At 35.6% G+C, this 27,708-nt stretch overlaps 2 protein-coding genes across 7 annotated transcripts in view; one reads left to right on the top strand and one right to left on the bottom strand.

Annotated features, from left to right (window-relative positions):
- Positions 1 to 27,708, top strand: part of DIP-epsilon (Dpr-interacting protein epsilon) — a 585,790-nt gene that overhangs the window by 473,610 nt on the left and 84,472 nt on the right. For all 3 annotated transcript variants that reach the window (XM_067764168.1, XM_067764167.1, XM_067764169.1), the window contains one exon: positions 20,258 to 20,474. In XM_067764168.1, the coding sequence (XP_067620269.1) occupies positions 20,258 to 20,474 (217 nt within the window). The remainder of the gene's footprint in view (positions 1 to 20,257; positions 20,475 to 27,708) is intronic.
- LOC137239175 (uncharacterized) lies at positions 92 to 27,695 on the bottom strand. Of its 4 annotated transcripts, none has more exons than XM_067764182.1 (3): positions 27,480 to 27,695; positions 6,358 to 6,556; positions 92 to 1,586 (listed from the first exon to the last, which is right to left on the bottom strand). In XM_067764182.1, exon 3 carries the CDS (start codon positions 1,570 to 1,572, stop codon positions 286 to 288), a length of 1,287 nt encoding a protein of 428 aa, XP_067620283.1. In that variant the 5' UTR covers positions 1,573 to 1,586; positions 6,358 to 6,556; positions 27,480 to 27,695; the 3' UTR covers positions 92 to 285. The 4 variants fall into 4 exon arrangements, with proteins under 4 accessions (XP_067620283.1, XP_067620282.1, XP_067620281.1 ...); XM_067764181.1 differs by lacking the exons at positions 6,358 to 6,556; positions 27,480 to 27,695 and adding exons at positions 2,717 to 3,407; positions 3,498 to 3,844; XM_067764180.1 differs by lacking the exons at positions 6,358 to 6,556; positions 27,480 to 27,695 and adding an exon at positions 3,408 to 3,844.

Raw genomic sequence — 27,708 nt, 5'->3', positions numbered from 1 at the left:
CCCAAAATTAATGCCATTTACGACAACCATCACCATTGCTGTTGGCAACAATGCCCTTGCTTCTTCTTTCCCCCTATTGAAATTCATCAAATACTGTTCACAAGACAAATCAATTTTATTATCATTCATAGTATTATTTACTATTGCTTTTTTACTTTCTTTTTCTATCTTAGGTTTTTTCTCGCTTGGCCCCAGCTCCGCGTCCTCTCGACCGCTCACCTTGTCTTGCACTCTCTTGCCCTCTTTTTGCGTCTTAATTGTACGCTTTCTTGCCCCAGTTGATTGTCAATCCAATTTTTGTTTCGACTTGGATGCATAGCGCTGAATGTTGTTTACCTGCCTTTTTGGTTCCCTGTTTGGACACAATGCGCTGTTGTGCTTGGGCCTACCAGGGCATTTCCAACACTCTGCCTGGTAGCAATTGTTAGCACCATGGCCCCTTTTGAAACAGTTTGGGCAGAGGTTTCTCCTTTCAATAAATTCTTTCCTGGCCTTCAAGTTAAGTGCCATGAATTCTGGGCAATGGTAAAGCATGTGATTTTCATTGCACACCTCACATATTAATACCCTATTTTTTGCGCCCGATGTTGATACGCTAACTCTAGCTCCTCTTTCATTTGCACCATTGTTCTTCGTTTTCGTACTTGAAGTTGGAACCACTACTGCCGATTCAATTTTCCTGCGATTGTCCGAAGAGTTTGCTAGCGCCAATGCTTGCTTGTCCAAGAATGCTAGCATTTCATCAACTTTTGGCGTATCACTCTTCCTTGCGAGCTCCCATTGTCTTGCTGTCTCATTGTCCAAACGTTCATGCAACATGTGCACCATGAAAAAATCCCAGTGCTCTACTGGTAGTCCTTGTGCCTGGAGTTGACGACGCACCTCATGGGTCACATTGGACATGCGCCGCAAGTCGTTCTCCTTTATCTGCCCCTTGAGTTCCGGCAGCCGAATAAAATCTCTTAAATGCTCGCGTCCTATCAAGTAGCTTTGGTCGTACATCTGATTCAGCCGCTCCCAAGCTTGAATATAATTATTACCCGAAAATTGCCATTGACCAAACGTTAATTTTGCTCTACCAACCAGTGAATTAGTCAGGTACAAAAATTTGAATGACGGATCTATTTTGTCATTATCATGCACAGCCGCCCTGAACCGATCACGAAAACCTGTCCATTTAACCAATGCCCCATCAAACTCGCCCCATGTATTTTTAATGTCGTTTTGTTGGACAGGCATCTGCACCTGCACGTTAATTGCTTGCGAATTTTTGTCTAGCCCCTCATCTTGCTTCATCTTGTCTAGCTCCGTCTGCATTTTAGCATGCGCCTCAAAATACATCGTTTCCACAACTGCCATATTTTGCTTGCAGAAGTGGTCTAGCGCCTCCTCGTCTACATCCTCAATTACAGCTGCATACTCTTCGTTATATGCCTGCCATGCTATCCGTAGTGAGGTAAGTCGCACCTTGATCTCGCCCACTGACACTTGAGTGAAATCAGTGTCATTTGCAAACTCTAGCGCACGCTGGATTGTAGCTGCATAGGACTTCAATTTCTTTTGAGATGCCATGTCTAAATATGAAACTTAAAGAAAGAAAACAAAAAAAATAATATGTTTGAATATAGTATCAATAATAGTGAAGTTTCGCACACAGGATGCAACTATGCTAACACAGCTTATTATTTTCTTCCATTTAACAAGCGCCTAATGATGGTCTTCACCAAGCCCTCAATCCATCACCTTGACCTGCCAACTAAGCTTTGATTCAAGCGCTTGCACCAATGCTTCCGGCTTGCATATATGTTTGAAAAATTCTAGCTCGCCTTAACCGTGCTCACCCATCACTAGTGCCAACTCAAACATGCAATTGCCGAAAGACTTTAAACACCTGCAGGTACACTAGCCCACTCAGTACACATGTACTACTATAAAATCTTGCCCCAAGCTCATCTTTTGTTTATGCATAAAAGATATTTTCTATTTAAGCCCCAATAACAGCTCAACTTATCTCACCATTGAAATTTATCTCCTGCCCTCCTTTTTGCCAACGGTTTTCTTTCACAAACTATTACCATCAAAGTGCTACATACAAATACCTGCTCTTACGCACATTCAAGCACACAAACACAAGCATCCAAGTAAGCAAAAATTTGCGCACACAATTTAATTTATTATCTCGCATGTAATCTTGTTCAAAAATGTATTTTTGTATCATGTACCATTTCTCACACCAAGCACACATACATATCCATATATATATATAACTATGTACATACATGTACACTCATGTCTAGCACACCAAACTTACATGCTTCAATATTATTGCATGATACAAAAATTTTCTTCACTACATTTTTCACCTAGCCGCCTAAGACTTGTTCGAGAAAGAACAACAAAGGCAACCTCATTACAATATATAAATCTTAGCAAGTATCTTGCACCTACTGTGTAAACGAATTACACATTTTTTTTTTTTTTTTGAATGCACAAGAAAGGAAAGCAATAGCAAGAAGAAAAAACACGCAATACGCTGCAGTTGAATCTCGAACAAGCCTATGGTCACACAAACGCACAAATCCCATTATCACAACAGAATCAAAACTTCACCAAATTGAGACTATTCTCCTTTTATGCACACCCTCTCTTTTTCATATGTACTCTAAACCGATGCGCACAACATATTTTTCTCAACCCTCATAATATATGTACATACCAATATATTATTTACTCGTGCCCTTAGGACAAATCGCAATAGCCTTACACAAGCGCTCCTTTGTATCTTTACATATATACTCTAAACCGATGCGCACAACATATTTTCTCAATACTCATAATATATGTAAAGACAAATTCCTTCTTTTTTAATAAACTACCATCACGTCATTATAACTATACATATCTATATTTCAAACCGTTGCGCATAATATGTATTTTATTTTTTAATGCTCCAATGCAATATTTACTTGCGCACTCGAGACAAATCTCAGCATGCTTATACCTACGCCCCGTTATATTCTTACATATACATTTTACCGGCATGCGCACTGCGTATTATTTTCTACACTCTCAAAATATATACATATATTTCTTGCGCACTCAAACGAATCTCAACATGTTTTACATATGCCCCGTTATATCTTTACATATATCTTAAACCGACGCGCACACTATGTGTCATTTCCTACCTCGCAATATGTATATGCTCCCTATATATGTATAGCTTAGTATATTATCTACTCGCGCACAAATTCCAACTATGATTATACATTTTACCATCATTTTCATTATTATTATTATTTTTTTTTTTTTTTCACGCACGCACTTTTCAATTTATCTTTTTAAATTCTACCGAATTTTCTCAGTGGACTGTAATTAATTTATTTATCTATTATTTTAACGCTCACCTTGTGATTTAGAAATTTTCCACAAAATTTTAGCTTCAATATATTTAATTAATGAATTTTATCAAACTTTGCTTTTGCTTTTACGCATACACTTGTTGACCGCTTGAATGCTTAAACACTTTTTATGAGCAGCCGTTTTAATTACGCAGTAACAAACTTCTTTCACTCAACTGGCTTTGATCCGGCTCGACACGGACCATAATGTTTTGTACTTACTATCGCATGTAGAAGTGTGTGCAACTGCACTCATACCATATGAAATGAAACGCACATATCTACAGGGAAAAAGGCCAAAGGCCAAAAAAAAACCCTTTTTATTTATGCACCAATCTAGCACTCAACACGTATTGTTATTTCTGATATATATATAATTGTACTATAATTTATTTGCGCACCACACTACTATTTTATCCACAACCGTTCTAGCAACTTGCTGGCACCGCGATCTATTCTTAACTGACTACACAGAACGATTCGCTCAATCCGAATCGTTATTTTTAATTCTAATGCGCAATAGTTTTTTGATCATGGCAAGCCATGACATGTTCCACTCCAACGTATATTTTTAAAACGGTAAACTTATTCGTGCAGGCGCATTCTCCCCTGCGCGACATTTATGACGCACAGCGAGAAAATGCCCCTGTACGAAACAAACAGTTTAGTGATGCGAACTTAGCAAAAGGGCAAATAAGAGGATTTGCAAGTAAATTCGTTACAATATATTCATCAACTCCTCTTGTTCCTTACATCACTGTTACGCATACGACATTGCAGCCCTTACATTTTAAATCTGCAAGCAAATATCTTCAACATTTTTTCCGATGTAGTTTTTTTTTATAAAAATGTTCGTGTTGAAAATGAGAATACTTTTCATGACGCCCTGTATATCGAAATTCCTTTTCAACATTCGACACCAATAGACAAGTTTGCTTGACATGCTGCTGTGCATGAAATGCCTTTTAAAAAGTTGTGACTAATATTTGCATTTACAACACATATTTACTAGGAAAAATTTAATATTTTTATATGGTAAATAATAGAGTTAATATTTGTTTTAAAATCTGTGAACATTTATTTATATTTGGAAAATTCAATATTTGTTTTTATGAGCTCAGTTTCGGCTGTATGTCATACCAAGAAGGTCGAAATGGATTTGATTTGGCAAACAAATAAAAACGCGAAAAAGTTGAAGAAGAAATTCTATAGCTGAAGAATGCTTTTCTCGCTTGCCCAAAATACATAACAGTTTCATTCACACAGTCATAATTAAATTGGTTAAAACTTAGCTCTTGCAAAACGTTTGCCGGAACACTCGCAAATATTTCCCAGTAATTTCTCGGGCATTCTCAGTACCAAACCTGACATGTTTTGGAAAATTTTTGACAATATTTCGCTGCAGAGAATTGCGTGACTTCTTCATCATACAACAGTTTTGTTTATAATGATGTATGAAACGGAAAACGACTAACCATTTGAGTTTAAATAGACCGTCCCTTGAGTGTACAATAAAAGCCTTACCGTATGTGGAAGGGCATTTAAAAAGGTCCCGCCTGGGGTGTATGAACGAATGTACAGATACGATCGAGGGGGATCTATTTCTTCTACTGGAATTCTGGGATTGTGTATGAAACTATTATGCGCAGCCCTTTCAAGGAGTTGCCAGCTTTTTCAACTTAATTTCCAATCTAACCGTAATAGAGCGAATTATGTCACAAAAATAGTTTTCTCACACATATGTCTAATAGGCGAGGCTCTGCCGATGACCTGAGCGGATGTGATGATTTTAAAGTTTCAAATGAAATTGTTCCGTGATGGTTCGGCTAATTTTTTTAATGGCTTCCAGAGAAGATTTCCTTAAATCTGTATTGAGATTATAAAGAAGCGTCTGGTGGACCTCTACCGTCTGTTGTCTTAGGAAAAATTCTTCGCAAAGTTTTGCAGGGTTATCTTGGCTACTGAGGCATCGTTATGTGAACTTAACTAAAAGATATAAGATCTTTATTTAAGCCTGTGCTTGTAACATCTCTATTCTATGCTATAGGGGAAGCCTTTCGAAAAAATTTATATTGGGGATATCTCAGGGAAGACATTGGTGGTCTTAGACACCTTGCGACTTTGCAAGAGGTATACTGACAATGCTTGAGCACTGGCTATACTAAATGGTAATTAATCCAATCCAGCTGTGCAAATGGCAGCTTATCTTAGTAAAAAAATTTCATCGGCGATAAATTTAATTTCTGCATATAAGTCTCGGTGCGTACTTCTGGCCTGGATGCTTCGCGATGTAGGAAATTCTATGATGTTTTGGCTAGCTATCTTATTCCTTTGAAAAAAAAGGGTTTCTAGTCATCAAACCTAACAAGAGGCACACATGAAATTTTACACATTCGCTAGGTACTTCTAGGCAAAGAGGGATACTTGATTCTCAAACGCACGCACTCATTTCGCTAAAGCTCGCTTTCATTTGGTCACTGGCTCTATTCAATATTATAAACTGCCAGATTTTTTCAGATTAAACAGACAGTTCCAGCTTTCTTTGATCTTCGAAAAACGTTTTCACCACTTGTTAAAGTACGTACGCGATTTGGAATTTACCAAAAGTTACTTGAAATAATCAAAGCTTGCGCTGCAGCTCCTTAGAAAATCGTACTAATATAATAAACGATTTTCCAATGACTTATCCATTTATCTTAAGAAATGAGAAATTGTATTTACAGCCAACTCGCAAAAGCCACTTATGTACGCACACAGACATGGACAATGTGTGATTGAGCTGATAGACGAAGTGCGTCAATAAAAAATCCTATATACATACATAGGTGCGTTGCACTGTGTGCCATTTAAACGATTCTCTACCGAAAATATAATAAAAGTTAAGCAAATCTGTGATGAGGTGCTTGCATTTCTAAATTAGAGTCTGTTTCTCTAACCACTTCACCCAAAGTCTTACCATTTTCCCATTGTGCATTATCACCGTTATCTTTTGACGTATACTCAGGACTGAGTAAACATTACATTAGTCTGTGATGTCATGGCATGTTTACTATACCAAATGTGAAACATGTGCATATGTATTTGTGTATTCTTTTATCCTTTTAACCATTTTGTATGGTAAGTTGTCAGCAAATGCTTGATGTTCACTTTTTCAACTGGAAATACAAATATAACAACAACAAAAATATCAATGCGTGTACAAGCATAAAGAAACCATAAAATGGATGAGAAAGCAAGCAGCAGGAGCAGGAGCAATACCATAATAAACACAAAGAAGAATGTGAAGCTAAAAAATCATACAAGTCATCAAGTCGAACATGTTTCCTCCATGGCAAGACATTGAAATATGAACAAAAATCAGTCCATAGCAAGCGATACAAACACATGCATATTTTAGTATTACGAGCTGCATACAAATTCTGTTAAAGGAGTATGTGTTTACATAAACATATACACACACAGGTGTACATTTATCATCCTTGTGGCATATTTGACTCGTTTGTTTGATTGTATGCTTTGCAGGGGATCAACTTTGCTGCCACATTGATGGTGGCCTTTTTTCTTTCTGTTTTTACCCAGCAGTGAAATAGTTAATTGTGAAGTCCTCAAATCTAATACGATCTTCACACCAAATTGGTCAGCGCACACATCTTTATTCCACCCAAGAATTGATGTAAGTATGCTAGGCATCGTCGCAAATGTTCATTTACTTGCCTTTTAATATCATCTGCCCTCACTTTCCTTCTCCCCACTTGGTACTTTATTGATTAACATTGGAACGATTTTCCGTCACACCTTGTTAAACTTGGTTCGGAAGCAAACGGTGTCGGCATCCTCATGTCCTTTTTCGTTCCTTCACTGAAAATGGCAACACGCCGAAACCGATTTGTCCCCAAAGCAATTGTGATAAGGGATGGCGGCAAAGAACTTTCGCTGTATCTCTCGCTCTTCGCCCTCCCGATTTTTATCCATAATTCTCTCTAATAATTTCTTTCCGTAGGTCATAATCTCTTCTTATTTCTACCACTCTGTCAGTTTTTTATATTATTGATTTCTATAGTTTTAGCTCGCCCTGTATTTTTTCCCGGACTCTCGACCTACCCTGTTCCCTTATTTTGTTTATACTCCGTTAACCTACTCGTTTTGCTTTTCCGAATATTTACTATACCTCTGCCATTTTCGTTTAAACTGAACTTGAAACTAGTCTACTATATTTACAACAAAGAGAGAAAATCATCTTAGGTTCCTAAAAAAAAAAAAACCTAAAGACTCCTTAAGCTCGTCAGAAACTTTCAAAGATACAAGCATATATGGTAGGGGCTACAAAGACTGAGGTAGTTCTAAGCCAATCAAGGGTCAAAAAGAGGTCCAACCAACCTCTACTGAATAAAGACAAAGAATTATGTGCTACGGTTTAATACACACACACCGCTTGATGTAAAACGAAAACAGCAGCTCTTTGTACCGTAAAAGATTGGCTAGAGAAAGCGAAATTGCCCGTTTTCTCATTATTCGGCGAACGAAGAAGTTGATTTAAATCGGTGTTGGGGACCACTTGTAGTAGTTGGGCAAATGATTGCAATTGATTGATTGATAGTTGGGCTCACACGTCGGTCTTCGGCATACTTCAAACGTGAACGATTCCGACCAATCGTTCACACCAAGAGAAAATGACCCGTGATACAACAAAAGCATTATACCTAGCGTTTATAAAAAGCAGAGCTATGCCTTGAAGAAGTAAGTTCGCTCGCTAGTCACTACCGAATCCATAGTTGCATGCTATTTAGAGAAAGCCAGGATGTAAGATGAAGTTGATCATCTGGAAATTCGTTAACCGATCTGTGAGGTGGATGCACGTGCATTCATAGGTTCCCACCACATAACTTGAAATGACAATGGAACTGGCTCATTCCCTGGATACAACAGCCTCCTTAGTTGCAATCTATTTGTAATATTCCAGGATAAATAGCGGAGGTATACCATTCGGGACTTCGTGAACCCATCTGTTTCGTGCATTCAATAGGCGCATCAAATTGTCTCACTGCCAGAGTCAGAGTTGAGGGAAGGACGTCATGTGTTCAAACGGCAGCTACCCACCTCTTCACTTAGCTTAGTGAAGGAATAGTTTTAACAGTTGCGGTCTGTCGTTCCCTCAAGCGGAGAATAAGTCATTCCACGACACAACCTCTTCCACTGAGATAGCTATCTCGAGAGGTAATCCTTCAAGGCGAAAGCTTATTCGTCTTTTCAGTATGACAATGTTAGTGACGTATTGTTCTTTTTAGTAAACGTATAGCGTTTTTGGACTAGTGTGGCACCAGCTTGAGTCACATGTTAATGAATAAATTTCCTTTCTAGGTTGGTTTTTCGTTGAAGGTTGGTTATATTTGGGTGTCAGTCTATAAATTTGCCCTAGCGTATATATATGTAGTTATATACAGTCGTGTATCCGACATCAAATCAACCACATTTCTTTCGCCGATTCAAGTCCGTTTCCTCCTGCAAACTTCATGTACAAGAGTCTATAACCTGACATCCGGCCAACGTGTTGACTACTTCTATTTCCAGCTACTTTCCTTCAAACACGACAGTTGCTGTAGCCATCTTCCATCAGTACTTTTTGTTGATGCTTATCTAATGAAATGGCATCGACATTGATACGTGTGAGAGGAATTGAAAATATCTACAATACATACACGCAAACACATATACACACTCATATATTTGACATAGCTCACACACATATACTTCCACATAATAATACTTGTAGAAGTAGTAGTAACAGTAGCAGCAGCGCATTGCAAATATCATGAAGCAGTATTTGTAAACATCTACCGTTGTTATGAGATGAAAAAAACCAAAAACAAAAAGAAAGCCAAATACACAGCAACGCAGCAGTTAAGTGTAGGTGTAGATTTTACTTAGTTCAAACATTTTCTCGTAATTGCAGTTTAGCAATATTGTATATTAGCACTCTTGCAGGTACTTGATTTGATTTGGTTGTTGTTGCTGTTGTTTTCATCAACTAGCGCATTATCGACAGCTCATCTTCTTTTATATTGAATGCTATTGAGATTGTAATCAATTGGCTGCTTAAGTGTGGAATATGAGTGTTGAGTGGAATGTGAGCGAGCTTTTTTGTTCTTGTCGTAAGTGCCATTTAACTTTCTGTTTTGCGTGATTGCATGTGAGGTAAAGATTTTTAATCATTTAGATTTTTTCAAACTCTGAAATCGTATGTGCTGTTAACATATTAAATTTTATATTTTATTTGTTGCACGCAGGAGAATCATGAGGCATTTAATATTCATTCTTAATCGTTTGGAGTCATAAATGAGCCCACAGAGGTGTTTAGTGTGAAGTAAATATGAATATTTACATAGGTAACTCTATTCCTTTGCGTATAAGGGCTGTGTACAAATGTGAGATAATTTTCGTTATAGTCCTGTAAGGCATGAGGGATTTTATGTTGTTAAGAAAGGCAATGCGATTGTGAATGTTGGCGATGTTATACGTCACTACTTTACGCAGACTAGAAAAGGTAATATTTATGGCACGTATATTAGACTGGGTCCCATATGAAATAAAAAATTTAAAACAATTCGCCCTTAAGTTTGAAGCTGAATTCTTTTTAGAAATCCTTGCAAATGCAGCCGAAACTGTCTGTAGCTTTGTTATTTTACATCCCACCATTGTTATTAAAATTACGTTTTTTGGCTGAAGAAGCTTTCCAAATCGTTGTAATATACTTTCAGAGCTCTCCGGTCGTTTTCGTATATTCGTTTTTCCATAGTTTGGTATAAAGTCATACTGCAAAGGGCTGCAACTGATTAAGCAGAAACAAATATATGAAAAGGACTTCAGAGCTAACAAGTAAGGAAGGCTAAGTTCGGGTGTAACCGAACATTACATACTCAGCTGAGAGCTTTGGAGACAAAATAAGGGAAAATCACTTTTTAGGAAAATTAACCTAGGGTAACCCTGGAATGTGTTTGTATGACATGGGTTTCAAATGGAAGGTATTAAAGAGTATTTTAAAAGGGAGTGGACCATAGTTCTGTAGGTGGACGCCTTTTCGATATATCGCCATAAAGGTGGACCTGGAGTGACTCTAGAATTTCTTTGTACGATATGGGTATCCAATTAAAGGTATTAATGAGGGTTTTAAAAGGGAGTGGCCTTCAGTTTTATATGTGAAGGCGTTTTCGAGATATCAACCAAAATTTGGACCAGGGTGACCCAGAACATCATCTGTCGGGTACCGCTAATTTATTTATATATGTAATACCACGAACAGTATTCCTGCCAAGATTCCAAGGGCTTTTGATTTCGCCATGCAGAACTATTTCATTTTCTCCTACTCAATATGGTAGGTGTCACACCCATTTTTCAATGTTTTTTGTAAAGTTATATTTTGCGTCAATAAAGTAATCCAATTACCATGTTTCATACCTTTTTTCATATTTGATATAGAATTATGGCATTTTTTTCATTTTTCGTAATATTCGATATCGAAAAACTGGGCGTGGCTTCAACCAATTTCGCCCATTTTCGCAGAAAAGTGTTATCGTCATAGAATCTATGCCCCCACAAGGATTGGTAAATTTTTGTTCGACTTATGGCATTAAAAGTATTCTATACAAACTAAATGAAAAAGGGCGGAGCCATGCCCATGTTGAAATTTTCTTTTATTTTTGTATTTTGTTGCACCATATCATTACTGGAGTTGAATGTTGACATAATTTATTTATATACAGTAAAGATATCCAATTTTTTGTTAAAATTTGACTTTAAGCAATTTTTTTTTTTAAAAGTGGGCGTGTTCTTCATCCGAGTTAGCGCATATATAGTATTAGTAGTAACGTTCCTGCCAAATTTCATCATGATATCTTCAGCGACTGCCAAATTACAGCTTCCAAAACTTTTAAATTACCTTCTTGCCATGTCCATTGTCCAAAATTCTATTAATTTTCTATTCTGCGTCATAAGGTGAACCCAACTACCAAGCTTCATAGCTTTATCTGTCTTTGGTAATGAATTATCGCACTTTTTCGGTTTTTCGAAATTTTCGATATCGAAAAAGTGGGCGTTGCTGTAGTCCGATTTCGTTCATTTTAAATAGCGGTCTGAGATAAGCACCCAGGAACATACATACCAAATTTCATCAAGATACCTCAAAATTTACTTAGGTTATCGTGTTTACGGACGGACGGACGGACGGACATGGCTAAATGGATTTCTTTTTTCGCCAGATCATTATACTCAGTTGAGCAGAGCTCACAGAGCATATTAAGTTTGATTGGATAACGGTTGGTTGTACATATATAAAGGAATCGAGATAGATATAGACTTCTATATATCAAAATAATCAGGATCGAAAAAAAATTTGATTGAGCCATGTCCGTCCGTCCGTCCGTTAACACGATAACTTGAGTAAATTTTGAGGTATCTTGATGAAATTTGGTATGCAGGTTTCTGAGTACACACCTCAGATCGCTATTTAAAATGAACGATATCGGACTATAACCACGCCCACTTTTTCGATATCGAAAATTTCGAAAAACCGAAAAAGTGCGATAATTCATTACAAAAGACAGCTAAAGCGACGAAACTTGGTAGATGAGTTGAACTTATGACGCAGAATGGAAAATTAGTAAAATTTTGGACAATGGGTGTGGCACCGCCCACTTTTAAAAGAAGGTAATTTAAAAGTTTTGCAAGCTGTAATTTGGCAGTCGTTGAAGATATCTTGATGAAATTTTGCAGGAACATTACTTCTATTACTATATGTACGCCTAATAAAAATTAGCAAAATCGGAGAAGGACCACGCCCACTTTTAAAAAAAAAATTTTTTTTAAGTAAAATTTTAACAAAAAATTTAATATCTTTACAGTATATAAGTATATTATGTCAACATTCAACTCCAGTAATGATATGGTGCAACAAAATACAAAAATAAAAGAAAATTTCAAAATGGGCGTGGCTCCGCCCTTTTTCATTTAATTTGTCTAGGATACTTTTAACGCCATAAGTCGAACAAAAATTAACCAATCCTTTTGAAATTTGGTAGGGGCATAGATTTTATGACATTAACTGTTTTCTGTGAAAATGGGTGAAATCGGTTGATGCCACGCCCAGTTTTTATACACAGGCGTCCGTCTGTCCTTCCGCATGGCCGTTAACACGATAACTTGGGCAAAAATCGACATATCTTTAATGAACTTAGTTCACGTGCTTACTTGAACTCACTTTATCTTGGTATGAAAAATGAACGAAATCCGACTATGACCACGCCCACTTTTTCGATATCGAAAATTACGAAAAATGAAAAAATGCCATAATTCTATACCAAATACGAAAAAAAGCATGAAACATGGTAAGGTAATTGGATTGTTTTATTGACGCAAAATATAACTTTAGAAAAAACTTTATAAAATGGTTGTGACACCTACCATATTAAGTAGAAGAAAATGAAAAAGTTCTACAGGGCGAAATAAAAAACCCTTAAAATCTTGGCAGGTATTACATATATAAATAAATTAGCTGTATCCAACAGATGATGTTCTGGGTCACCCTGGTCCACATTTTGGTCGATATCTGGAAAACGCCTTCACACCACTCCCTTTTAAAACTCTCATTAATACCTTTAATTTGATATCCATATCGTACAAACTCATTCTAGAGTCACCCCTGGTCCACCTTTATGGCGATATCTCGAAAAGGCGTCCACCTATAGAACTAAGCCCCACGCCCTTTTAAAATACTCATTAACACCTTTCATTTGATACCCATATCGTAAAAACATATTCTAAAGTCACCCCTGGTCCACCTTTATGGCGATATCTCGAAAAGGCGAACACCTATAGAACGAAGGCCCACTCCCTTTTAAAATACTCATTAACACCTTTCTTTTGATACCCATATCGTACAAACAAAGTCTAGAGTCACCCCTGCTCCACCTTTATGGCGATATCTCGAAACGGCGTCCACATATGGAACTAAGGATTACTCCCTTTTAAAATACTCATAAACACCTTTCTTTTGATACCCATATTGTACAAACAAATTCTAGGGTTACCCCTGGTCCACCTTTATGGCGATATATCGAAACCGCGTCCACCTATGGAACTAAGGATTACTCCCTTTTAAAATACTCATTAGCACCTTTCATTTGATACCCATATCGTGCAAACGCGTTCTATAGTCACCCCTGGTCCACCTTTATGGCGATATCTCGAAAAGGCGACCACCTATACAACAACCACCACTCCCTTTTAAAACCCTTATTAATACCTTTAATTTGATACCCATATCGTACAAACATATTCTAGAGTCACCCCTGGTCCACCTTTAGGGCGATATGTCGAAACGGCGTCCACCTATAGAACTAAAGCCCACTCCCTTTTAAAGTACTCATTAACACCTTTCGTTTGATGCCCATATTGTACAAACAAATTCTAGGGTCACCCCTGTTCCACCTTATGGTGATATCTCGAAACGGCGTCCACCTATGGAACTAAGGATTACTCCCTTTTAAAATACTCATTAACACCTTTTTTTTGACACCCATATTGTACAAACAAATTCTAGGGTCACCCCTGGTCCACCTTTGTGGCGATATCTCGAAATGGCGTCCACCTATGGAACTAAGGATTACTCCCTTTTAAAATACTCATTAACACCTTTCATTTGAAACCCATATCGCACAAACGCATTCTAGAGTCAACCCTGATCCACCTTTATGGCTATATCCCTAAATGGCATCCACCTATAGAACTATGGCCCACTCCCTCATAAAATACTCTTTAACGCCTTTCATTTGATACACATTCCAGGGTTTCCCTCGGTTCATTTTCCTACATGGTTATTTTCCGTTATGTTTTCACCATAGCTCTCAACTGAGTATGTAATGTTCGGTTACATCCGAACTTAACCTTCCTTACTTGTTTTGATATATAGAAGTCTATATCTATCTCGATTAGTTTATGCCGTTACGGATTACCGTTATGCGAACAAAGTTAATATACTCTGTGAGCTCTGCTCAGCTGAGTATAAAAAGTTATAAGAAGGCATCATAGGAATATATATCAAATTTAAAAATCAGATGTAAAAAAAACGAAGTTGCCACCGGCGTTAATTATTTTTTCTTACTAAAAGTAGTATTTTTTACGTTGAGTCCAAATGCTGCTTGGCTATGAAGGTACGGTATTTCTTTTCTTATTTTTGTTATGCCCACTGCATCTTTAGGACCACTGGAACCCTAAATTCCCAGCAGCGGTACTCCAAAAATTTTCCTAAGCTCCGTGTTCCACATATTTTCGGCATTCCTGTTTATTTCGCGCTGGGCCAGAGATATAGGAAATTCCTTCCAGTATTGTGCCGCATATATTAAGTGAATAACGGTGGATGTCATATTCCAGTTTAAACACACATGAAATCCATACCATGGCTATGGGTATCGTGCTTTCTATTTATCAACTAAAGCCTTGGAATAGTGCCTTTAGAAACTCCATAATCCACCCTATGAACTGAAAACCATCGTTCCCCTCATTGCTAAGTCGACTTACAGCTTACTGTTTTGAGAACAGATTTTGCATGACAGTTTTTTCATTACATGTAGGGATTAACCAGTTTTCCTGTGGACATCTCAGCTAGGTTAGGTTAGGTGGTAGCTGCCCTGGTAGGTGAAGCTCCCTTGGACATCAAGATGGTACGTTTTGGTACCACACAAAACAACTGTGACGTAAAGAGTTATAGCTTCATAGAGACACTTCAGTTACGTTTGCTCAAAACATGGTATTTAAAACGTTTGTCACTAATGTCATCATAAAAAAAAGTTCTCCACCCAGCACTTACACAGTATGTTTTGATTGGAGATGCCCGTTCATTAGCTGCCCCAAGATTACCGTAAAACCCAGCTTCCTTACGAGCATTTACTTTGCAATAATTTTTCTTACTTTTCAATAGCACATATTTTTAATTAGTTGCCAACTTTTCATATAACCAATATCCTTTGCACATTTATCCCCAACAATTTTTCTAGCAGCAGCTGTTGCCAAATTTTCACATTCTGCTGCTATATATCCCCCCTCATAACTTCTTTATGCATTTAGTTTTCATTTTTGAACTTGCTTTATTGAATGAAAAGTAATTTATTAAATTTCAATTCAAAATATTGTTTGCGGTAAATGCTTGACACAAAAATGATATTTTCATGGCTTGTGCAACATGCGCATTTGTTAGTGTACGTGTGTGTATGTGTGTGACTGTTTAAATATAGGTAAAATGCTTGACATTTCATTAAAAAAGTATGCGGTAAAACTTCCGTCAAGTGCAATGGGTGTGAAAATATTCTTGGCACACTTGAGTTTCCCACAAAGTTGTGTGCCATCAAATTGCATATTTTTGTTTTTGTTGCTTATGTTATATTTAACTCGTATAGCAGGCACTCGTTATGGTTTTTTTTTGTTTTTCTTTTAACAGAACTTTCTTACAACTTCGATACGTTAATCTCATATAAAAATTGATGAGTCGCTTGATCGGAAGAAAGTTTTAATGCTGCAACATCCTGGCATATCGTTTATGCGGACAATTTTGTGGTTAAGAAGTTGTTTGTTTTCTACTTTTTCCCTTTTTCCATTATTATTGCTATGTCTTTTTTGTTTATGTCTTTTATGCTTATTGTTGTTGTTAATGTGAACATTTGTTACCATTTTGATGCTAACAGTTTATTTGCATAATTTGTTGTTGTTTGTGTTTTGTTTTCACAAACCTCAGCTAAGTTTTGTGTTTTGTGCCACTGTGGGGTCGTATGTGGAATTTGTCATTGAATGCTTGCGGGGGTCGCCAACATACTGCGATACAACTTTGGCTAAACTTTTGTACTTTTTTTTGATGGTTATTAATATGAATTTGACGTGTTTTATAACAGTATGTGTCCTGTAGCGATGTCCGTTGAAAAATCTGGATAAATTTAAGCAAGATATTTTGCAGGAGTTGCTTATTATTCAGCACGTTCTTTTTAGATAACGTTGCTCGTAGTAAAATATTTTTTCTTTTATATAAATTGTTGAGTTTTTACTATTTTTTTTTTTTAAGAAATTGTATTTAAATGACGATGAAACTCTATTATTCTTTATTCGAATAATAAAAAACTTAATAAATTTGTTTTCTTTCAGTTAACATAAAAAATTTTTATTTGTCTATATTTAAATGAGCAAACTACATATATGTAATACTCCAATATTGCTAATAGAAAATGCTCACAATGTGTTTTGAATTCGAAATCAAAATAAGACAGCCTATAAAATTTTTGTGATTGTAGCAGCATAAGTGCGACAAGAAAAAATTTTAATTTAGGTACATTCGATTATTGAAAAACGTTTAAACAGCATATATCGGCACTCTAATGTTTAGGAATGTACCTAGCGTTTTGTAGCAATATAGGAGTTCTAAATATCGCCGCCCGCTTGCCAGAAGCATGCATGTGCCAAAATGAAAGTGTTGGGAAATCGAGTTTCAAAGTTTATTGCTCTCTCAAAATTAGAAGAATTAGTTTCTAGTGTAAAAATGTACTTATATATTATACTCACACTGAGATAATTGTTCTGCTCACATCCCTTCTATTCCCGAGATTTAGCATATTCATTTTTCTGGCACAACAAAAATTTAAAAAGCTGATATATTTTTTGTTAACACATCTATACAAAAAAATAAAAGTAGTCGGCTCAGGTTAATCTGCTCATGCGCTATGCATTTTGATGTGCTGAATACGAATAAGCTATAAGAATTGGCCCAATTTCATGGTATGGCCTTAACCTCAAAAGACATAAAAAAATCACTACAGATTGACTTTTAAATAACGATAGGGCCAAGCCAAGACCTCCTAGGCCAATTCCGTTGGCGGATTGGGATTCGGAGCATCGCAGTACTTGGGAAAACATCCGCGGCTTTGACTTATCGAAAGTATGTATGTAAATGAAAAAAGTTACACATCCAATTCATATTCATTCAATTAAATTTCATATACACCAATGTGTTTTTATGTAAGATGTTATTGCAAACATAGAACTAGTTCTTATTCTCATCAGAATCAGAATCTTCTGAAATGTTGGGTTCGGGAAAGCGTTGCCCATAAGATTTTTATAAAAAGAATTATATTATTTTGGTATAACCAGTTTTTCATACAATTTTTCCAAGTATTTTAGTTTTAATTCCGGAGGAGGCAACGGCTTCGAATAAACCGGTTTGCCTTCAATTAAACAACTATTTTCTTTTGGATATTAAGATATTAAAAAGTCTTCATCGGTATAATTTTTTTTTTTTGAAGAATACCTGTCGCGTATACCCGAACGATCGAACATACGAATATGTGTTGTTCTTATTTTTCCAAAAATTTGAAAAATTGTTTAGCCATATCAACGAATGTGTCATACAACTTGCCACATTCATTTTTCTGGCTCAACTTTGTGATTGAATTATACATTCTTGAAAATGGCATTGCATATTATTAGGGTTTCCATGTACGTAGAAAGCTCTAGATTTAAGTAGAACCTAGATAATCTAAAGGGTAATCCAAAAAGGGCTCTAACACAAAATCGGAAAAATTGCACATTCATGCTTCTGGATAGCGGGCGACGATATATGGCAACCTATTCGTTTTTGAAGCAATTTTTCAATCGCAAAATTATTCACAAATAAATTATCTATAAAAAATTTATTCAATGATGATTTGTTCATGGATAAATTATTTTTGAATAATTTTTTTAAGATCGATTTTCATTCGAGTAATTATCTAAACAAAAATTTATGCGAATATTGCTAAACTCTGACATGAATATTTTCTTTAATATTCAAAAATGCGTAAACAAAATTGAGGAAAAATTATCTACGCCGAAAAATTAGTCCCATTCTCCATGTTCTGAGGGAAGTTTTTTTTTTAGTGCATTTTTTTTTAATCTAAAATTTTTCAAAATTTTTGCATGTAAAGAGTACCTCCGGGAATCACCTTTCCTTCTGATGTAAACAATTTTTTTAAATAACTTGGTTTATAATTTTTGTTATAAGAGTTTTCAGTTAAAGACTGACTGTTTCCTATGCTGTGAGAATTCGTAATCGTTTGCTGATTTTTTCCGAATTCATTTGCATAATGGAGTTTGTCCTTATTAGCTCTGTCTGCGGACTACTGTTTAGTACCTCAACCGTACTCTTTAATTTAAAAATCGCACACTATAAGGACTAAAAGGAATAGAAAAAAGTAATGAAGATCTTTATATACTGATTGATTGAATAATAGATTCCCCTCAAATATTCTGGGAACGCTTATAAATTAGAATTCCGAAATGAGTACAAAACTTGTAAAAAATATGAAAATCGGAAATATTATCCTATAGGAATCTTTTGTGACTCTGATTTGATAAAATTATGAGCAAGCGAAAATTATTAAACTAAACAGTTTCGGAAGAAAAATTCAAAAAATTTTATTTTAGATATTTAATTTTAAATAAAAATTCAATTGTAACGGACAGGCGAGGGAAAAGCTGGTTGCTTTTGTTATGAATTGCTTTGCGGTTCTTTTTTGTATTGAAATGGACGATTTGCCTTTTTTTGTCGGTGTAAGTTTCCGCATCTTGTCGATGTAAGAACTTTGGACATTTTGTGATTGTGACGTCCGCGTTATTATACATATACATATGCATTTAGTACTGGCAATGATGCCCTACGTATGGAGAATATATGCTGCTTTCTTAATCTGTTTATTGTAAGAGTTCAGCAATGATCAGGGTCATATCAGGTGGCCATCGCAAGCAGGGAAAAAACATTCATTTCCGACTCATAAATGAGCTTTCAATTAGAGTAAACGATCTGAATTAGGACGCCTTTCTGGCACTTTTTTGACTCAGAATGTTTGCTGGGTTGTGCCTTTATTCAATTTATAGAGTAGATTGAACAGTTAACTAATCGACTAAATAATCACTTTATTTAAATGATATAATTAAATAAAAAATCTTTCATTAATCGGAAATTATAATTAAGCGATTTTTTCAGTCATTTCACTGCCCTAATAAAAAATTTGATCACATAAATTAAATAAGATTGACTAATATAGGAACCGAAAGTATCCAAAATCAGTAGCTCCAACGGAATTAGTGATAGCTCTAATGGTTTTTCTGAACATTCGTCCCAATTTTCTATTTTCGAAAATGACTAGAGCCATCAGAATTAATGCTAGCCGACCTTTGCTTTGCGCATATTTTAAAACTGTTCCCCTTTCTATTTTCTCTTTCTCATTGCCTCTTTGCCCCATAATAGTTAATTAATGGAAATACTAGTAAAGTCGGTACTGTACCTGTACTTGGTAGTCGTTGCAAGTTCCAGTAACAAAATATTGATTATCTTGACTGACGCTGCCCACAGGATGAAATAATGGATGCCTCAAATCATCGGTAGCCGATGAGTATGTCAAAGTTTCCGCCTATGTAACTTACTTTTGTCCAAACATTTCCGGCCAATACGTATAAGTCGGCATACCTTAACTGACTAAAAAAATACTTAGCAATTGAGATATATGCTTTTATAAAATCCCTCAACGCGTTTAAGGGCAATCACTAATATTAGCCTCCATTATTATATATTTTCAGAAAAACTTCCAAATATTTTATTTCAGCAAAACTAGCGACGTATGATGCATATGTAAATATATATGTATTAAATAAACATAAACAAAATTTGTATTCAGTTCTTCATATTCCTCCATTTATCCACACTTAAGACTTATGTTTAGCCATTACGCTTTTTTCTCACGTTTACTAAAGCTCTTTATCTCTTTGGTTTTTATTTTATTTTATCTCTGCAGGTAGCGTGGATGCATTTCGAACAATCGGCCATATTGACCGTTCATAATCACGTGATCACGCGTAATCCACGCATTAGTGTCACACATGATAAGCATGACAAACATCGCACATGGTTCTTGCACATCAATAACATACAAGAGGAGGATAAGGGACGCTATATGTGTCAGATAAATACAGTGACGGCAAAGACGCAATATGGATTTGTCAAGGTTGTGGGTAAGTTTTTGAGTAGAAAAATAAGTCGAAATAAATCTGTACAAATAAGCCCTTTTTGGCAGTTGAAATATCCTTTTAACATATAAATGCTCATGAAGCCATTTATAATCGGTACAAGAGTTTATGGCTGTTGTTATCAGCTTGATAAAATTATGTGACATTACCTTTTTGATCTTTTATGAACTACATATTAATGTCCTTTGTACTTGATACAAATATATCAATAGATTTTTGAGTAACTTTCTGTGGTGCTAGAATCTAGGACAAGCAGCATGAAAAAAAATTTCGCTGGGTAGTGCAGGGGTCGTGATATTTTATCAACTTTTCGTCGGATTTTTATCGCCTTAATTGTTTTTTGAGCGACTTGTTTATTTTTTTAAATGGGTAATGATGAGCCGTGGATGTGAAATTGATAACACGTCGATACAACACTGATAAGAAATCGATACATTTTTGATATCAAATTGATAGCCTTTTTTGATAACTTTTCGATACCAAATCGAAAGCTTTGTGATAACATACTGATGTCTTTTCGATAATCAATCGAAAGATTTTCGTTAATTTTTGGATATAGATATATTCGATAACGTATCCCTTTCGATACCAAATCGATACGTTTTCATAACATATCGACAACCTCTCAATTTCAAACCTTTAACTCGTCCTTAAAACACCATCATATTTACTGTAACCTTTGTTGTCGCTGGTGTATAACACTTCGATAGCTGATCTATAACTCGTCGATAACACATTTATAACTAACCGATAACTCGTCAATAAGAATAGAGAAAAGAGTCCAGAACAGCGGTCGGCTGCTAATACTTGTCCAAAATATCGATGCGTCTTGATCTCGGCAACAACAATTAAAAAAAGTGGAAACAAATTGTTTAACTCTTTCAGGGATATTTGCAAGAAATGGAAATTTTTCATGTGGTTGTTGTAATTTTGACTATTTTGTTAGGCACAGGAAAAACAAAAAAGAAGGGTGTTTTGCGTAATTTATCATGGCCATTTGATATAAACAAAGTCGAAGACAGCTAATTCAGAACAGTGTTTTAAGCAAAAAAAAAAACTCTTGATTCAACCCCCGGTTTCGGAGAGGTCTAAAGTATTTTTCGGTTTTTCGTGATATACTTTTTCTTTTGATATTCGCTTTACTTTCTATATTCCGCCATAAAGCACACTACTTCCAGACACAATATAAATAAATTTTGAGTTTCACTCAAACCATAACTGTGATCTGTTAAACTAACTTTAAAAATGATCATTTAGGATCAATTAATCAAGAGTGCTACTGAGTTCACATATGTCATTAATCCAATTCACACTTGCTAGGGTATTTTCATGATAAGGGTCCAGTTATAATAAAACGGTTTATTTACTCTAGTCGCTGGTTTTGCTATATGTACATATTTTAGTGAAACATAAAGTGTTGTTTTTCCAACTCTGCGACAAAAAAATGCTAATAATAAAATAGCTTGTAACGCAAAACCAGAAATCAATCGTATTTACACTTACGAACATCCAGACCAGAGCAAATGGAAGGAGCTATTACTTGGCTGTAAAATTTTCTTTATATTCTCTTTTTTAAAATCATTTCTGATGCTTTGGCCATAAAAGTTCATTGAATATTTTTATTTGTATGTCATGAAATAAGTTTCTTTTTTAAATGCGCTTCTTCTGCTGCCACTGTGTGTGGGTTTTTAGCTAGAACGCAACACCCGGAAGAATTCTATTGGAGCATAAAAATCACATTACTCATGTGACTCATGACACTTTTAACATACATATGTACAATTACATTATTCGCTCGTTGCTGAACAAATAAAACACTTTAATAAAGCACATTTATATCTTCACACGCTGTGCAATAAAAAAGAAATGAAGACCTCTATAGACAAGTACGTACGTACGGGTGTAAAAGAAGAGGGAGACACGCTAAAGTGCGAAGTAGTATTTTATATGAAAGTACGGACAAGTACATACATATAATACACAAGCAACAGGATGTTATTCATAGACAAAATTTTGAATAAAAAATGGCTTGCTAGGTAGATTAATCATTGTAATACAGATAAAGGAATTTGTGCGTGAATGGATTAGTGGAACTTGGACGTAGATTTTGTTTTACGAGAAGTATGGTAGGGTTAGGGGCAGTTATGCGTGTCGAGTATTTTAATCGCTACAACTACAAAACAGCAGCATGAGGTATTTGTTGTAGCTAATGCTTAAGAAAAAGCTTCCGAACCTCGTAAATTTTCTATACTTTGCGAACGTACTTAAGTACTTCCGATATGAAAGTGCTCTATTGCTATTCTCAAAATAATGATGACCTTGGTTACGAACTACTAGTTTAATATGAAGCAAGAGCCCCATGTAGCTGTTTGCCGTATCCCTTCTGTTGCTTGTGCAAGTTACATTATTGATGATACATGTCCAGAAAAGGGGCTCTTCCACCACCCGCGCTTTTCCCTTTCTGTGTAAATATTTCAATTAGAGGTGGACCTACCCATGTGCTCAGTTTGCGAATAAATCTCTCGTCCATTTTCTTGCACTACTTTCGCCCAAAATCTGTTGCCAGTATTGAATCGATTGTTCTAGGCACTATATCGCAACAAAATTTTCTTTCACAGAGCTTAAATATATTGGTGTGGCTACCCCGTTGACTAAGAAAGCTTTCACAAAATTTGTGCAGCAAATAAAAGAAATTTTTCAAGAGTTTCCTAAAATTCGTTACAATATGTTAAGTGAGTGCAAATAACTATTTCACTAACTGACTACCTTTAGGATAAGCTATTATAGCTCGTCACTTCGAATCATGAGAACTTTCTTCATTCGAGTGTCTCAAGCATGCTATACTACAAGGCTGAGTAAAGGCATTTTTATGTAAACTGGTTGGAGTTTCGGTTTTGTATGGTAAGCTGCAGTCTTGGTTTTGATGACTGTACCAATCACTTCTGCCATTTACTTTGGTTTGCCCTCTCCCGAAACCATCCACACGTGAAATAGTTTTCCCTTATCCTTGATAGATAGAAATGACATTCTCAAAATATTTGCTGCATTCGCCATCCTACTCTAAGTTTTTGTTGTAAATTTTTATCAAAAATGCACAAAAATACTCCGAGACTATTCTTCTTAGACAAAGTAATATTTCTATAAAACTAATATCTTCCAATGTAGTTTTTAATAACTGAGATATATGCACTATTTGCAATATCGTCGGTCTTACTTTTAAGTTTAGCAGCCTTGTGTTTGAACAAGCCGTAGGTCAAACCGAAGGCGCTGCAATAAAAGCTGGTTTTACTTTCGTGAGTATGGAAAAAAATTGTGTACTCGATTTCACTCAAAGCAAAGTATTTGTAAAATCTTGCCAATTCATTGACTGCTTTTACAGTTGTGAAGTGTGGCAAAGCTATATGACACATTTACGCCTCTGTCTATTGACAAACGAATCGTTTTTACAAATTCATATACTCGATAAGCGTTTTGGTTAATTTTTTGTAAACTTCATTTTTCTGCAATGCCTCGTCAAATTTTTCTGTTTTGTTTTTTTCAACTAAAATGCATGACACAGCAGCTTTTGGTCAGCGAATTTTCACATATTACACTCAAAATACACAAAAAAAAAAAAAAATAAAAATTTTTCTGGGATTTATTTACTAAACTGAAATTGCCAGCATAACTGTATCAGCTTTTATTGTGCATATAAAGCAAAAAACTCAATGCCTGTGATGAAGGAAAAAACATAGGAGCTGTATTTTGAAATCTCGTTTTTTTTTTCCGCTCACACAAACATGTCAAAAATGTGAAAAAAAACGATACCCTTAGGCCTCACTTGCGTCGCTGGTACCCATTCGAGTATTTTGGGTAGGAAGAAGAGCACGTGCTGTTAAGCTTGCGATTTGCATTGGCAAATTTCGCCACATAAAAATATATCTTAACTCATTTTTAAAGTTAATTTTGACGCTTCCTTTTTTGCAATATAAAAAATAAAAGACAGACTCTTTACTAAACACAACGTAAGCGGATTTTGGTTAACGTTTTTTTTTTGGTAGTTTAATCCTATTTGGTTTTTCAAACATGCAACATCAATTAAAATTTTAAATTTAGTTTTTATTAAGGGCTGACGCTAATTGTTTTTGTTGTTGTAGCGATAAAGACACTCTCTGCAAGATTTTGGGAAGTGTTATCAATGTTGATGGTACCTTGGCGCATATAGAACCGGAACGTTCCGGTAACAAGCTCCATTAAGGTACAAGCCCTACCATCCCGGGACAGATTTAATATGATGGCAATGCACCTTCTAGACCAAATTGGGTTGGAGGAGCTATAAATTGCGCTGGTATCAACCTGAATCATGTAGGTATTTTTGTCGTCTCTCACGACAGGCGGGTATATTCCACTTAGCCACTTATTCAAAGAGCTCTCTATTTCTCATGATTATTTGTTTGTTTGATAAAAAAAAATCAATTGCTTAAGTAAAATTTGAGCTGTTCCAATAAATGTAAATATTTCAATGAAAACTGAGCTGTGAATATTGTCAGCAGCCACATGTTAAATTTTACCTGGAAACCCGTTAAACTCCGATTATATTCTATTCTATTCTATTATATTATATTCTATTCTATTCTATTCTATTCTATTCTATTCTATTCTATTCTATTCTATTCAATTCTATTCTTTTCTATTCTATTCTATTCTCTAATGTATCCAAAAAAATTACAAAAGTTATCCCTACGAAGAAAGGAACTACGTATACCCATAGAAATCAAATAATATATCGACGAGTAGACGGAATTTCACTCTATATCGGCTGCCAGTTCATAGCCGCCCAACTTAAGAATTTCTTTGAAGAAAACCTATCACAGAGTTTAAAAAAATGTCCTCTCTCAGTACAGGAAGCCTAAGAATTTGTTTAAAAAAATTTTCCTACATAGAAGTGGAGCGATTTTGACATAATTCCTGATATGGCGTTTTTTTTGTGCAATTTCTTCTTACCTATTCTTAAAACCGTTTAAACGGTTAAGGGCGCCTAATAAGGCGCAACAGTCGCTTCTTCGCTGTGATAACTAGCGCCAGTTGGTAACATCAAGAAACAACAATGAATTCAGAACACATAATATCTGCACTGGAGCACTTTCCTCGCATCTTGATTTCAGAAAAGGCTATCAACTCAAAAATCGAAATGCCAAAGCCTCGCCTGCTAAATATGTAGGTGAGCTTGACAAACGAAAAAACCCAATTGAATGAAAACGTTAAAAGTAGAAAATGTATTGAGAATATATCAACTGCTGAGTGGAACATAGCCTTATCTGGGCTACTGTTTTAAAAACGCCCTATCTTAGATTTCCGTTGAAGTGTGCCCTATTCCAGAGTTTGTTTCAAAAATGCCCCATCAATCTTTCTATCGCTAAAATTTAATGCATTGGGCCGAATTCAGAGATAGGGCGTTTTTGAAAAAAAAATTCTGAAATAGAGTTTTTTTCACTAAGCAGTCGATATATGGCGATTTCACACAGAGAGTTAATGAAGTAATTAGTGAAGTTTTCTACATTAAAGTCCTTACTGAACTCAATGATTTGATTGCCAATGTTACAATTAACAAGCCAATATTTATTTAAACAAACAAAATTTACCAAAAAAAAAAAGAAAAAAACCAAAAAAATGTAATAGTTTATTTTTGTAGCATTTGCAGCGAAAGACAATATGGATTTTTTAAAATATGCACATTTTTGGTTAGGTGCAACATCTTCAAATAGTTGTGTATACATTTAATTTTGATTGCCCTTAAATCTAAAGAGGAAACGGCTGCGTTCTAACAATTTTTTTAAAATGATTGGTTCATTTATTGGTCTAAAGTTTGTGTATCTGTGTTGTTAATACTTTTCGCCAGATCCATATAACTTTACTTGAAAAATTGCAATTGTCGAGCATGATTGTATAAAACTGGCATCGGAAAGCGCCAAAGGAGGTGTCCTTCTGAAGATATTTACGATGCAAATTTTATCGATGTTGGAAATCCAAGGTTTTAAAAAAGACTGCAACTTTTTCCACTTGTAGCTCACTTTCTAAAGCTCTGCTTTTGTTCCTTCCCGTTCCTGCTCCGCTGCTTCCGCACCTTCCTCTACATTTCATTCTCCCACTCGTTCAGCACTCCCTTTATAACTAACGCTGCATCTCACTCTATCACCCTTAACCTCTTTTCCTTTGCCCTATCCCTCCTTACCCCTTCCATGTAAAGTCAGCAAAATAAACGTAAATAAAATGTCACACTTTTCAAGCTTTAACTTTATAATACTTCAGAGTCCAGTCAGGTTTTCGATTTTGAATGCTGGCACAGCGTTTTTATCAGCATTTGTCCACAATACTCTTGACGCCATATTTCTGCCCAGTGAGCTTGTTTTTTTTTACAAAGTTTTTTTTTTCGGGTGCATATTTGTTGGTGTTACGACCAGCTATTTTGCATAGATTGTTTGTACAAGCACGCTACAGCGTTTTGTTAGCTAACGGGTAGGACAAAAATACTCAAAAGAAATAACAGTTACGTATTTTTGTTGCTCCTTGCCGCCAAGCCGCTGTTGGTTTTAGAACATATGTCAAACTGTTGCACAACTTTTTTTTGGGAAAATTTTTTTGCATGGCGTTAAAAAATAAAGTAGTCGAAAAATCACACAGAACAGAATTTTTGTACAGATTTATGTCGCATCGTGCAAACAAAACAACTTAAAAATAATAAAAAAAAAAACGAAAATAAAAATTGTACAAAAAAGGGAAAGTAAAATTTTGCTGGCGACATAAATGGCTAGGCCACGTACGCATGTATGTATGTGTTGTTTGTGTGTAACCGCTTATGCTCAACATATGCCACGATTTGTCACAAGCATTTTTTTACATAACTTCTTCTATCATTTTGTGGTATTCGCATACCGCTGCTACTTGCTGATATGTCAACTTCTAGCAAAACCGGAACTTGTGTAACTACTGTCATTTCCGCTGGCTTTTAACACACAAATGCCAGCAAAGCTCATTTGCACTTGCATTTGCATTTCCATTTTGCATTTTGTTGTCCATAGCTGTCTATTGCAATTGCAGTTGCCATCTCCATTTCCATATATATGTTTTTTGGCACTTCAAGTTTTATTGTTGTTGTTGTTGTTTCCATTTTGTGCATCAAGTTATTGCTATCTATAGTATTGCTGTTGGCGTCAAGTATTTTTGACAGTTGTTATTCAAA

Source organism: Eurosta solidaginis, chromosome 2, assembly GCF_040869045.1.
Source record: "Eurosta solidaginis isolate ZX-2024a chromosome 2, ASM4086904v1, whole genome shotgun sequence".
Classification (NCBI taxonomy): domain Eukaryota; kingdom Metazoa; phylum Arthropoda; class Insecta; order Diptera; family Tephritidae; genus Eurosta; species Eurosta solidaginis.
The sequence above is the reverse complement of the archived record's forward strand: the minus strand, read 5'-3'. Positions and strand labels throughout refer to the sequence as shown.

Bases quoted from the DNA above. Each gene is read 5' to 3' on its own strand.
- LOC137239175 (XM_067764179.1), bottom strand. From the start codon at position 3,657: ATGAGTGCAGTTGCACACACTTCTACATGCGATA. The intron at 1,587-3,623 runs GTAAGTACAAAA...TCTTTCTTTAAG, and splicing joins ACACACTTCTACATGCGATA to TTTCATATTTAGACATGGCA.